A 14,393-nucleotide genomic window follows, 5' to 3' on the forward strand; every position below is an offset into this window, starting at 1 on the left:
GCCTCACATTCATCCCAATGTCAGGCTGCTGCCATGCAACTCGGGGATTAAGGGTCTTGCCCAAGGGCCCTTAGTGATTTCCCGGTCAGGCTGGGACCTGGTCTCAAGTCCAACACTTTAACCACTAGACCATCACCTCCCCTCCAGGAAGTGTGGACAGGAATTTTAAATTTAGAAGGTTTAACCTTTCACACTGAAACTCAGTTACATCTGTTCCAGTTTAAAGTTTCTTTTATTCTAAAAAGATTCTCGATTTGTGGATTTGGAACTCCTGTCTAATAAAATCAGATTCTTGCCTGAAGACCAATTTTCACCAGAAGATGGCTCAAAACATGTGACCAGAGGTCAAGTGTTTGGTGATGGATTGTGCAAAAACTCAACGGCATGAAGAAGGTCACGTGACCCACAGAGGCACCAACACAAACATGAAACAATCACCAGGAAGGACGCTAGAAACATTTCAGCAGCTCCACAGCCCTGGAAAACATCCTGAATGTGGCTCCAGGTTTAGTTTCACCCACCACACTTGTTATCAGAAGGAACTAACAGTTTGGACAAAGAGGACACAGAGCTGAGGGTTGATTGTTAGCATAACGACAGCAGTTCATCTTCACTGTTCTCCATCTTGCCTATGACCTCCAGGCAGGCATCAGAGATCACAGCAGTGTGGACCATCCCACAGGGTTCACAAAGACCATCCCTGGATCCTCGACCACTGTTGCCATAGTGACAGTGTAACCCATGGCTTGTTGTGGAGGACGGGTATGACTCCAGCAGAAGTCACCGGCTCTCGCTAACCAGCGAAAGGAAGAGGCTGAGTCTGAATCAGAAAACTGGGATGAGAAGTTCCACATCTTCTACCTCTCTGCTTCCCCGTTGTTCTGCTCCCTCTGCTTGATCTCTTACAGTCTACAGTTGTCGGAGCAGGCTGTGGTTTGGGTGGTGGATTCTGGTGGGTGGGAGGATTAATAAATGGAATGTTTGACTGTGTTGAATTCTTGGTCTCCAAAGTAAAGGTCAAAAAGGTCGACATCCATTGGATTCTATGACATGTGATATATGTTACCCCGTAACATGATGACTAAGCATGACAGAGGGTGCAAACTAATCCTTTTTAAAATGCTATTAACTCAACCAATAATTTGCATCACCAAAATTGGAGCAACTTTAAAGTTTTGACCCCTGTACAAACTGAAACTGACCTTTGTCACCATTTTTGCTGTTTTTACCCCATACCTCCAAAACATCAGTAGATAGATGGTCCAAACTATACCTTTTTGGAATCTTTATGATCAGACAAATAATGTGGTATAGTTCAACATGATCGGAGCATTTTTAATTTTTGACCCCCTGTGTAATTCTTTATTGACCCCTTTAGCTCATTAGAGCTCAGCTCCAGCACGGCTCTGTATCTGAAAATAAACATTAGTTAATTTAGAATATGTGTACCAAATTTCATGCTTTTATCACAAACTGAACGATTGTTATGGAAATTTTAGCTAAGCTGTACCACTACTGCTCCAGAGCGCTCTTGACCTCACCACTGGGGTGACAGTTCATCTTTCAGTAGGACAATAAGCACACAGCCAAGATATCAAAGGAGTGGCTTCAGCACAACTCTGTGAATGTTATCTCTCGAGAGATCTGAAAATGTCTGTGCACCGACGCTCCCCATCCAACCTGATGGAGCTTGAGAGGTGCTGCAAAGAGGAATGGACAAAACTGTTTGGGGCATCATATTCAAGAAGACTTGAGACTGTAATTGCTGCCAAAGGTGCATCAACAAAGCATTTTTATTTTTAATAAATTCGCCAAAAGAAAGTTTCTTGTTGTCATTATGGGGTTCTGTGAGTAGAATTTTGAGGGGGAAAACATTTTGGAATAAGGCTGTAACATAGCAAAATGTGAAAAAAGTGAAGCACTGTGAATACTGTATCTGTGTGTGTGATGACAACTTATTACTAAAACTTATTTATCTTTTGCATTTTGCACATTTTGGCAATTTCTCACTGTGTTGATTATTGATTATTTGTCTCACTTCAGCCTATACACCACCTCAGTTTATGGTCAAAAACAACAGCTTGGTTGCTGAGGCAGCAAGATGGTTCCCCAAACCAGCTGTGAACTGGACACAATTTGGAGGACGTGTCCTAAGTGCAACCACAAGCTTCACATCAAACTCTGCAGGAATATTCACTGTAATCAGCACGCTAACGCCATTTAATGTGACCGATAGCTACACCTGCAAGATTGACATTCTCTGGTGGCTTCTGTCTCTGCGGTAACTGTATCAGGTATGTTACTGTCACACCTTCAGGCAACATTTTACAATGTAAAATCACCGGCCACTTTATTAGGGTTTAAAAGGGTCGGACCTCCTTTTTCCTTCAGAACTGCTTTCATTCTCATGGCATAGATTCAGCAAGTGTCGGAAACATTCCTCATACGCTCGTCACACTCGAGGCCTATGATCCTGAATGCCGCTCCAATGAAAGTCGACTGCCATTCGGGCAAAGTCGGGGTGCATTCGAAAACCTCTGACGGCTATCTGAGTGTAATCCATGCACTTGGGCACGTTCACACAGCCAGCCCGGATGTAGAGCACATGCACTCAACTGTCGAGGTGCTTTCAAGGTGGAAAAAGCTCAAACGGCAATCGAAGAGCAGACTGATTGCAGTCTGACTGCGTTCTAAAAGTTCTGACGGCATCAAAACAGCATTTGAAACAGTCTGATTGAATTTGAGGGTATTTCGTAATGGTCAGGCACATCAAATCCTGCCGGTGCATCCCGAGTGCACATAGTTAGGGTTATGGTTTAAAACAGTTACTGAAACTTAACTACGTCACAAAAATGTCACACATTTTGTGACAGTATCATGAAAAAAACATGAGACTGGGCTAAGCAGGCAGGGGAAAAGACAAACGTGCAAGAACCAGTATCATTACTGCATGGGTTGACTGTCAAGCTGGTGATGAGGAGATGCAAATCAAGGGCAGATATACCACCAGCTCATTAGGAGATGTGCTTGCTGCACAGATGCCCTGTGGAGGTCCCACATGCATGAACTCACAACATACACAGGTGGCAAAACAAATCAAACAAGAGCAATCAGAGATTTCTGTGTCCGCCAGTCCGGATCCAGATCACCTTCAAAATTCAGTGGAGTCTTCCATGCCCTAACATCTATCTGTGGTGCAAATTAGCGAGAATCCGTGAAGTGGTTTTAAAGAAATCCTTCAAAGTCCATATAAAGGGAAATCTTAATCCAGAATCTGGATCTGGATCACTCCCAAAATTCAGTGGAGTCTTCCATGCACTAACATCTATCTGTGGTGCAAATTTAGCAAGAATCCGTAAAGTAGTTTTGACGTAATCCTTCAAAGCGTACATAAAGTGATATCTTGATCCAGAATCCGGATGCGGATTCAGATCACCTCCAAAATTCAGTGGAGTCTTCCATGCCCTAATATGTATCTGTGTTGAAAATATGTTGAGAATCCATGAAGCAGTTCTGATGTAATCCTTCAAAGCCTATATAAAGTGAATCTTGATCCAGAATCCGGATCCAGATCAACTCCAAAAATGAATGAGTCTTCCATGACCTAATTTGTATCTGTGTTGAAAATATGTTGAGAATCCATGAAGCAGTTTTGATGTAATCCTTCAAAGCCTATATAAAGTGAATCTTGATCCAGAATCCGGATGCGGATTCAGATCACCTCCGAAATTCAGTGGAGTCTTCCATGCCCTAATATGCATCTGTGTTGAAAATATGTTGAGAATCCATGAAGCAGTTTTGATGTAATCCTTCAAAGCCTATATAAAGTGAATCTTGATCCAGAATCCGGATCCAGATCAACTCCAAAAATGAATGGAGTCTTCCATGACCTAATTTGTATCTGTGTTGAAAATATGTTGAGAATCCATGAAGCAGTTTTGATGTAATCCTTCAAAGCCTATATAAGTGAATCTTGATCCAGAATCCGGATGCGGATTCAGATCACCTCCAAAATTCAGTGGAGTCTTCCATGCCCTAATATGCATCTGTGTTGAAAATATGTTGAGAATCCATGAAGCAGTTTTTGATGGAATCCTTCAAAGCCTATATAAAGTGAATCTTGATCCAGAATCCGTATCCAGATCAACTCCAAAAATGAATGGAGTCTTCCATGACCTAATTTGTATCTGTGTTGAAAATATGTTGAGAATCCATGAAGCAGTTTTGATGTAATCCTTCAAAGCCTATATAAAGTGAATCTTGATCCAGAATCCGGATGCGGATTCAGATCACCTCCAAAATTCAGTGGAGTCTTCCATGCCCTAATATGCATCTGTGTTGAAAATATGTTGAGAATCCATGAAGCAGTTTTGATGTAATCCTTCAAAGCCTATATAAAGTGAATCTTTATCCAGAATCCGTATCCAGATCAACTCCAAAAATTAATGGAGTCTTCCATGGCCTAATATCTATTTGTGATGCAAATTTAGTGAGAATCTGTGAAGTGGTTTCGACAAAATACTTCAAAGTCCATATAAATGGAAATCTTGATCCAGAATAAGGATCTGGACCCGGATCACCTCCAAAATTCACTGGAGTCTTCCATGCCCTAATATCTATCTGTGGTGCAAATCTGGTGAGAATCCATGAAGTAGTTTTGGCGTAATCCTTCAAAGCCTATATAAAGTGAATCTTGATCCAGAATCCGGATCCAGATCAACTCCAAAATTTAAGGGAGTCTTCCATGACCTAATTTGTATCTGTGTTGAAAATTTTGTCAAAATCAGGATTACATCAAAATCCGTTTTGATGTAATCCTGCAAACAGACAGACAAATAAATAAACGCAGATGATTTTATTACGTCCTTGGTGGACGTAACAAGCCATCTATGACATGAACCAAGACCTGGTAATTTGTAGCCTTGAGGCATTGAACCATTTTCATCAGGGCTTCCATATCCATGGAGACTGATATGGTCCTTCCTTGTAACCAGGCCTGTCTCAGTGAAGATCACCCATGACAGGAGTCCCTGCTTCTGTACAAGTACAAAGTGTCTCTTATCAACGTATTACACCCTGCATCCAGATTAGTACAGGTTCTAAAGTGCCACAAATGGTTTGAAGAAAGCATGAAACTTCTCCCACTCAATCTTTAGGTTATAATTAACAATTTAAGGAGTGGATGCCAGTTAAATATACAAATTAAGTAGGCGTGGCATCTGATTTTCAAATTGGCCACCAAAAGAAACTGAATGGTGGTTGGCTCTCACTGCGGTATTGTATCACTTCCTGTTCCGGAGCACAGCGGTGTTTTTCTGTATCTGTTAGCTGTTTAATCTGCGCAGTTAGATTGATCTAGTTATCTAGATTACGATTTGTTTCCCAGTGTAATCTTTACGTGCCTTAACTAAAGCACTCCTTCTGCTGAATCACCTCTAAATTATTTACACATTATTCACTTTGCGTGTTTTTAGGAATCCGCTAGCTTAGCGTAGCTACTAGCTCTTAGCCGATTTAGCATGGCGGCTTCTCCTGTCTCTCCCGCACTTTTCTGCTCTGGGTGTGAAATGTTTAGTTATTCCTCGGCCTCCTTTAGCAGTAATGGTACTTGTAATAAGTGTAGCTTATTCGTAGCTTTGGAGGCCAGGCTGGGCGAATTGGAGACTCGGCTCCGCACCGTGGAAAATTCTACAGCTAGCCAGGCCCCTGTAGTCGGTGCGGACCAAGGTAGCTTAGCCGCCGTTAGTTCCCCTCTGGCAGATCCCGAGCAGCCGGGAAAGCAGGCTGACTGGGTGACTGTGAGGAGGAAGCGTAGCCCTAAACAGAAGCCCCGTGTACACCGCCAACCCGTTCACATTTCTAACCGTTTTTCCCCACTCGACGACACACCCGCCGAGGATCAAACTCTGGTTATTGGCGACTCTGTTTTGAGAAATGTGAAGTTAGCAACACCAGCAACCATAGTCAATTGTCTTCCGGGGGCCAGAGCAGGCGACATTGAAGGAAATTTGAAACTGCTGGTTAAGGCTAAGCGTAAATTTGGTAAGATTGTAATTCACGTCGGCAGTAATGACACCCGGTTACGCCAATCGGAGGTCACTAAATTAACATTAAATCGGTGTGTAACTTTGCAAAAACAATGTCGGACTCTGTAGTTTTCTCTGGGCCCCTCCCCAATCAGACCGGGAGTGACATGTTTAGCCGCATGTTCTCCTTGAATTGCTGGCTGTCTGAGTGGTGTCCAAAAATGAGGTGGGCTTCATAGATAATTGGCAAAGCTTCTGGGGAAAACCTGGTCTTGTTAGGAGAGACGGCATCCATCCCACTTTGGATGGAGCAGCTCTCATTTCTAGAAATCTGGCTAATTTTCTTAAATCCTCCAAACCGTGACTATCCAGGGTTGGGACCAGGAAGCAGCGTTGTAGTCTTACACACCCTCTCTGCAGCTTCTCTCCCCCTGCCATCCCCATCTACCCATCCCCGTAGAGACGGTGCCTGCTCCCAGACTACCAACTAACCAGCAAAAATCTATTTAAGCATAAAATTCAAAAAGAAAAAATAATATAGCACCTTCAACTGCACCACAGACTAAAACAGTTAAATGTGGTCTATTAAACATTAGGTCTCTCTCTCTAAGTCCCTGTTGGTAAATGATATAATAATTGATCAACATATTGATTTATTCTGCCTAACAGAAACCTGGTACAGCAGGATGAATATGTTAGTTTAAATGAGTCAACACCCCCGAGTCACACTAACTGTCAGAATGCTCGTAGCACGGGCGAGGTGGAGGATTAGCAGCAATCTTCCATTCAGCTTATTAATTAATCAAAAACCCAGACAGAGCTTTAATTCATTTGAAAGCTTGTCTCTTAGTCTTGTCCATCCAAATTGGAAGTCCCAAAAACCAGTTTTATTTGTTATTATCTATCGTCCACCTGGTCGTTACTGTGAGTTTTCTCTGTGAATTTTCAGACCTTTTGTCTGACTTAGTGCTTAGCTCAGATAAGATAATTATAGTGGGCGATTTTAACATCCACACAGATGCTGAGAATGACAGCCTCAACACTGCATTTAATCTATTATTAGACTCTATTGGCTTTGCTCAAAAAGTAAATGAGTCCACCCACCACTTTAATCATATCTTAGATCTTGTTCTGACTTATGGTATGGAAATAGAAGACTTAACAGTATTCCCTGAAAACTCCCTTCTGTCTGATCATTTTTTAATAACATTTACATTTACTCTGATGGACTACCCAGCAGTAGGGAATAAGTTTCATTACACTAGAAGTCTTTCAGAAAGCACTGTAACTAGGTTTAAGGATATGATTCCTTCTTTATGTTCTCTAATGCCATATAATAACACAGTGCAGAGTAGCTACCTAAACTCTGTAAGGGAGATAGAGTATCTCGTCAATAGTTTTACATCCTCATTGAAGACAGCTTTGGATGCTGTAGCTCCTCTGAAAAAGAGAGCTTTAAATCAGAAGTGCCTGACTCCGTGGTATAACTCTCAAACTCGTAGCTTAAAGCAGATAACCCGTAAGTTGGAGAGGAAATGGCGTCTCACTAATTTAGAAGATCTTCACTTAGCCTGGAAAAAGAGTCTGTTGCTCTATAAAAAAGCCCTCCGTAAAGCTAGGACATCTTTCTACTCATCACTAATTGAAGAAAATAAGAACAACCCCAGGTTTCTTTTCAGCACTGTAGCCAGGCTGACAAAGAGTCAGAGCTCTATTGAGCTGAGTATTCCATTAACTTTAACTAGTAATGAGTTCATGACTTTCTTTGCTAACAAAATTTTAACTATTAGAGAAAAAATTACTCATAACCATCCCAAAGACGTATCGTTATCTTTGGCTGCTTTCAGTGATGCCGGTATTTGGTTAGACTCTTTCTCTCCGATTGTTCTGTCTGAGTTATTTTCATTAGTTACTTCATCCACAACCATCAACATGTTTATTAGACCCCATTCCTACCAGGCTGCTCAAGGAAGCCCTACCATTATTTAATGCTTCGATCTTAAATATGATCAATCTATCTTTGTTAGTTGGCTATGTACCACAGGCTTTTAAGGTGGCAGTAATTAACCATTACTTAAAAAGCCATCACTTGACCCAGCTATCTTAGCTAATTATAGGCCAATCTCCAACCTTCCTTTTCTCTCCAAAATTCTTGAAAGGGTAGTTGTAAAACAGCTAACTGATCATCTGCAGAGGAATGGTCTATTTGAAGAGTTTCAGTCAGGTTTTAGAATTCATCATAGTACAGAAACAGCATTAGTGAAGGTTACAAATGATCTTCTTATGGCCTCGGACAGTGGACTCATCTCTGTGCTTGTTCTGTTAGACCTCAGTGCTGCTTTTGATACTGTTGACCATAAAATTTATTACAGAGATTAGAGCATGCCATAGGTATTAAAGGCACTACGCTGCGGTGGTTTGAATCATATTGTCTAATAGATTACAATTTGTGCATGTAAATGGGGAATCTTCTTCACAGACTAAAGTAATTATGGAGTTCCACAAGGTTCTGTGCTAGGACCAATTTTATTCACTTTATATATGCTTCCCTTAGGCAGTATTATTAGACGGTATTGCTTAAATTTTCATTGTTACGCAGATGATACCCAGCTTTATCTATCCATGAAGCCGGACGACACACACCAATTAGCTAAACTGCAGGATTGTCTTACAGACATAAAGACATGGATGACCTCTAATTTCCTGCTTTTAAACTCAGATAAAACTGAAGTTATTGTACTTGGCCCCACAAATCTTAGAAGCATGGTGTCTAACCAGATCCTTACTCTGGATGGCATTACCCTAACCTCTAGTAATACTGTGAGAAATCTTGGAGTCATTTTTGATCAGGATATGTCATTCAAAGCGCATATTAAACAAATATGTAGGACTGCTTTTTTGCATTTACGCAATATCTCTAAAATCAGAAGGTCTTGTCTCAGAGTGATGCTGAAAAAACTAATTCATGCATTTATTTCCTCTAGGCTGGACTATTGTAATTCATTATTATCAGGTTTGTCCTAAAAGTTCCCTAAAAAGCCTTCAGTTAATTCAAAATGCTGCAGCTAGAGTGCTGACGGGGACTAGAAGGAGAGAGCATATCTCACCCATATTGGCCTCTCTTCATTGGCTTCCTGTTAATTCTAGAATAGAATTTAAAATTCTTCTTCTTACTTATAAGGTTTGAATAATCAGGTCCCATCTTATCTTAGGGACCTCGTAGTACCATATCACCCCAATGGAGCGCTTCGCTCTCAGACTGCAGGCTTACTTGTAGTTCCTAGGGTTTGTAAGAGTAGAATGGGAGGCAGAGCCTTCAGCTTTCAGGCTCCTCTCCTGTGGAAACCAGCTCCAATTCAGATCAGGGAGACAGACACCCTCTCTACTTTTAAGATTAGGCTTAAAACTTTCCTTTTTGCTAAAGCTTATAGTTAGGGCTGGATCAGGTGACCCTGAGCCATCCCTTAGTTATGCTGCTATAGACGTAGACTGCTGGGGGGTTCCCATGATGCACTTTTTCTTTCTCTTTTTTGCTCTGTATGCACCACTCTGCATTTAATCATTAGTGATCGATCTCTGCTCCCCTCCACAGCATGTCTTTTTCCTGGTTCTCTCCCTCAGCCCCAACCAGTCCCAGCAGAAGACTGCCCCTCCCTGAGCCTGGTTCTGCTGGAGGTTTCTCCCTGTTAAAAGGGAGTTTTTCCTTCCCACTGTAGCCAAGTGCTTGCTCACAGGGGGTCGTTTTGACCGTTGGGGTTTTACATCATTATTGTATGGCCTTGCCTTACAATATAAAGCGCCTTGGGGCAACTGTTTGTTGTGATTTGGCGCTATATAAAAAAAAAAATTGAATTGAAATTGAATTGATTGAATGTAAATACATACAGATGACAAATGCACTTTATTTGAAAATCACACAGCTTGAACTTGTAAAAAAAAAATCAACATTTCTCACTAGTTTCTATGATGTCCAAATAACAAATAGCATAGGTCCCAGTAACAGTAAATACTGAATGAATTTTACATAATGTGGCCATTATACAAATCATATACAATGACATCAATAACCAAAATTTGAGACATTCCAGAATTAGAGGACATTTGCTGTCCCCCACCTGATATTTAAAATACTTTAGTCCAACATAACAAAATATATCACATAACCTGCCAATTAAACTGTCATAAAGCAAAATATAATAATTTGCAGGAAAGAAATTGTCTTTACATAATTAAATATACTGAATAGATGTAAAATACCCCTAAAAATGAGGTTTTTCTCTTGTCTCCACCTCCTGGTGACAAGCTTTTACATCTTTTTTAATATCTAAAATAAGTCTTGTGTTGTATTTTCATTATATTAATCTATTGTACGTGTAAAAACAAATCAACAACAACAAAAAAAATGAATAAAACATTTTGAATGTATTTATTGTGCTATGAAGTTGTGTCCCTGAACGTGCACGCAACCCTGTTACCAATACCATTTTTGCTTGGCTGATGAAGGGGGTTAAAATATTATGTCATTACAAACAGGAAATTACATCCTCCAAATATTTTCAAAATCCATGGGTTGACCAAAGGTGAGTGCCCTCAAACGTTTCTGGGTTAACTGAATGCGTAAAGCTAAACCACTCAACCCTGTTACTCATAGTTTAAGAATAATGTTGAATAATTTCAATTTTTATTTTCTGTATTTGTAAAACTACATTGGTCCGTGACCTTGGTAAAATAGCTAAATTAAGCAGCTAGCTTTTGTTCATTAGGTAGATGCTGTATTAACATTGATTTGTAACCCTGTCACTAAAATTATATAACATGGTTATTATCATAGTTAACAGGGTGGTTATGGTTAAAGATGTTTAGTTAAATGATAAAAATTAATTTATTTGTGTACTTTAATGTATTTACATATGAATATCTTTTATATTATTAAAATATTTACATATTTTACATATTTAAAATAACTAGCAGGGGTGGTGGCCAAGTGGTTAATGCACTTGGTTTCAGTGCAGAAGGTTCCGGGTTCAAATCCCACCCCTGCCACATCTCTCCATGTAATGTGGAGTTGCGTCAAGAAGGGCATCCGGTGTAAAACCTGTGCCAATTCAACATGCAGATCCACCTTGGATTTGCTGTGGCGACCCTGAGTGCAAAACAAGGAGCAGCCGAAGGGACTTACTTACATATTTAAAATAAATAGCCAGAATTTACACGTTTCTTCAGTTAGAACAGTGTCATTACTGCATAGTGTGCCACAATACATGTTGAGATCAAATAACATCTGAAAATAAATAAATTTTGGTTAGACTGTTGTGATTATTTGCAATTATTTGCAATCGATAGGCCTAATACATTTTCGGTCTAGTTTGTATCCTAAGTACTCTTCATAAAAGAAGTAATAGAAAAAGGTGTTACTGCAAATAATAATATGATGGAATAGAACAGGCTCATCATCTGTGTGGTGATAAACATAACTAATTAGGATAATCATGTCAAATGTATGTAAATGTTTGGTGTTATCAAGTCGTTTCACATACACATCTGCATATGCATGATTCTACTGGTATGACAGTCGTCAACTGACTGTTCATAAGACAAACAAATCATATTTGAACAGCTTTAAACTCACAAAAGAGCTACATCTAAATATTCATCAAGTGGCAGTTTTGAAAGATAGGAATATTATGTTAGTATACATTTATCAGAATCTGCAGTTTGGTGTTTTCACAAATTGCTAAAGAAACACACATAATGTCCATTCATTTCTCTATTAAAATAAAAATGATAAGCCTTTAACAAGTTATACATGTTAATGAAACAAAATGTATCATATATTCATCTACTCTGCACATCCTCCTTCACAAGCACATGATTCGGGGCATTTCAATTGCACTTACACAACCCTCTGCATGCTTGAGTTGCTGAGAAGTGAGCGATCATTACCCTCATGCCTGGAATAAAACAACATGAATTATTCTCTTAACTATGTATCTGGAACATTCTTCAGTGGTTAGAACTATTTATCTATTTAACTATTTATCGATGACTATCGTTTATCTGAATAAATGTGCACCAAGCAGTTCAGTCATTTTTATTTGTACGTATTTATTGATTGAATTTATTGATGTACATGTTGAAACAGTGTGAAAGTGTTAAGTGATTCTTCTCCTTTTGTGTTTTTCAGACTTAGGAAAGATTTCCGTTAACTCGTACTTCACCTTCGACGCTGCAACGAGCCTGCTCGCACCCGCTCACCTGAGCCTTTTAGTCAGTGTCCTCTGCACATGTTTACTGTCCTGATCTCGCGTCCATGTTAATTACTGGCTGCTTCATTAATATTGAATGTTATTATGACCTTAAACATCCACATTTGGGTGATTCTTAGACTACGGGCACTTTTATGTCCCTTGATCATATTTTATGAAAAAAGAAAAAGGGGAAATTTCACACTTTTATAGTTATCTTTACAATGAAAGTGTTTTAAGAAATTTGTTCTAGTAGTCTATGATGATTTTTTCACCTTTTTTCAGCATCATTATATGCAAATATTGCCGTTTTGTGCTTGTCCCACACCCAGACTTATGATCTTCAATGATAAAAATGAATAGTAAACAAACGTTTTTTCTAATGTTTTAAAATATCTCTGAATAAAATATCAGTAAAATAATCAAAACATAACTGGGGTATTCAATGTCATACAACTGTTGTGATTTTTTAAACGAAATGTAGTTGTCCCACACTATTGTCGTAATTTCCACCACAACAATAATGTCCCTTTAAAAAGTTTGTATGAAAGGTTGTGTGGGTAGTTTCTATGGAGATAAACAGTAACATCAGAGCACATGTATATAGCGCCAAATCACAACAAACAGTTGCCCCAAGGCGCTTTATATTGTAAGGCCATGGTGTGGTGGAAATTACATTTACAAGGCCAATAGTGCCCGTAGTTAAAGAATCACCCATTTGTGTTTGTGCATGTTCTGTATTTTCAAAGAATGCAGTGACATTTTTTAAACAGTAAATGTGACATTTGTAAGTGCATACACAATCATCTGTAACTGTTTTAGAGAAGAAGCCTGTTTTAGACATCACTTTAAAGATGTTCTTCATATTTTTAATGTAACTTACATGTAATTTATTAAAGGACTTATCACTTTTTGAATATTTGTCTGACTAATAAAAAATAAAATTAACCGCTGGTGAAACTGATGCATGACCGCTTCTCATGGATCATGAAGGGAAACATTTTTTTATAAGAATACTAAAACTTATAATTGAGCTGTAATTTCTGTAATTGCCACATGTGTGTCTTCTCTCAGTAGTCAAGTTGTCCGACATGTTCTTGATGTGTGAAGCTTGATTTCAACAAAGATTCAGTTCAAGATTCCATGCGTCACAAAATCTCATATTTTATTCACAACTGATCTGGATTTGATCTGATTTCACTTTGTGCAAAATGGTGAATAAACCCTCATGTTTCTGTATCAATGTGAGTTCTGCTTGAGTTAAAAACTGCACTTTATCAGGATGTCCTTAAAATACCAAAATTTAAATTTACAGATGCTAATTTTCAATAAAATTCTTTGTGGCAATTTTTTTTAAAGAAATGTATGTTGAATGCTTTGAAACATATTTTATATACAGTAATGATTCCCATCAGAGGAAGGCCTTGGTTATTTGATCACATTTTTTTACAGTTCAGTCAGGTCCATAAGTATTTGGACAGTACGGCTTTTCTTTTTTTTTTTGCGTCTCTACACCACAACAATAGAGTTGGAATAAAACAATCAAGATGTGTTTGTAATGTAGACTCTCAGCATTACTGGACAAAATACTGCATTAACCCTTTAGGAATTACCAATATTTTTACACACATTTTACACCCATCCTTCAATTTGCAGAGGACATGTGTAATTGGACAAACTAAGTTTTATTGTTAACACAGATCGCTTTTACAGCCAGTTGTCTTTAGACACATCTGGACAAAAATGCATGAACATGTCCAAGTCTTTGAACATGTTTTCGGATCACCAAAAGCACCTTATGGGGAAACAGTGGACAAAAAAATAAATATGTCAAAATTAATACAGCCAAAGATTTAAAAAACAATCTGATCATCTGTCCATCCACTAGGACAACAGGACAAAGTCCATCCTACCAGTAGATGGGGACAGAAGAGTCCTGAAAGTGTTTGGCACAGCCCTGGAATGCGGCGAGAGGCTTCCGATTGGTCTGGTTATTAGGTGTCATATTTCCTACTGTCGTGAACGCAACCTGAAGAAAACTTTCCTGCAGGATTAAAAAAGTTAAGTTTCCAACAAGATAAAAACAACAGTATTCTTTTTGTGAGCTGGTACTATTAAGAAG

General features: G+C 39.0%; 1 protein-coding gene and 1 long non-coding RNA gene across 2 annotated transcripts in view; both read left to right on the top strand.

Moving 5' to 3' along the window:
- trim45 (tripartite motif containing 45) overlaps positions 1-14,393 on the top strand; it is a 44,772-nt gene that overhangs the window by 11,394 nt on the left and 18,985 nt on the right. Inside the window, 2 exon segments of the mRNA XM_034186079.1 lie at positions 12,211-12,293; positions 14,160-14,261. Of these exon segments, the coding sequence (XP_034041970.1) occupies positions 12,211-12,293; positions 14,160-14,261 (185 nt within the window).
- On the top strand, positions 144-9,957 carry LOC117524715. Its single transcript, XR_004564837.1, has 4 exons — positions 144-256; positions 3,117-3,122; positions 5,933-5,941; positions 9,947-9,957. It is a non-coding gene; the product is annotated as an uncharacterized LOC117524715 (long non-coding RNA).

The sequence above is a fragment of the Thalassophryne amazonica genome, chromosome 14 (assembly GCF_902500255.1).
Source record: "Thalassophryne amazonica chromosome 14, fThaAma1.1, whole genome shotgun sequence".
NCBI classification, from domain to species: Eukaryota; Metazoa; Chordata; class Actinopteri; order Batrachoidiformes; family Batrachoididae; genus Thalassophryne; species Thalassophryne amazonica.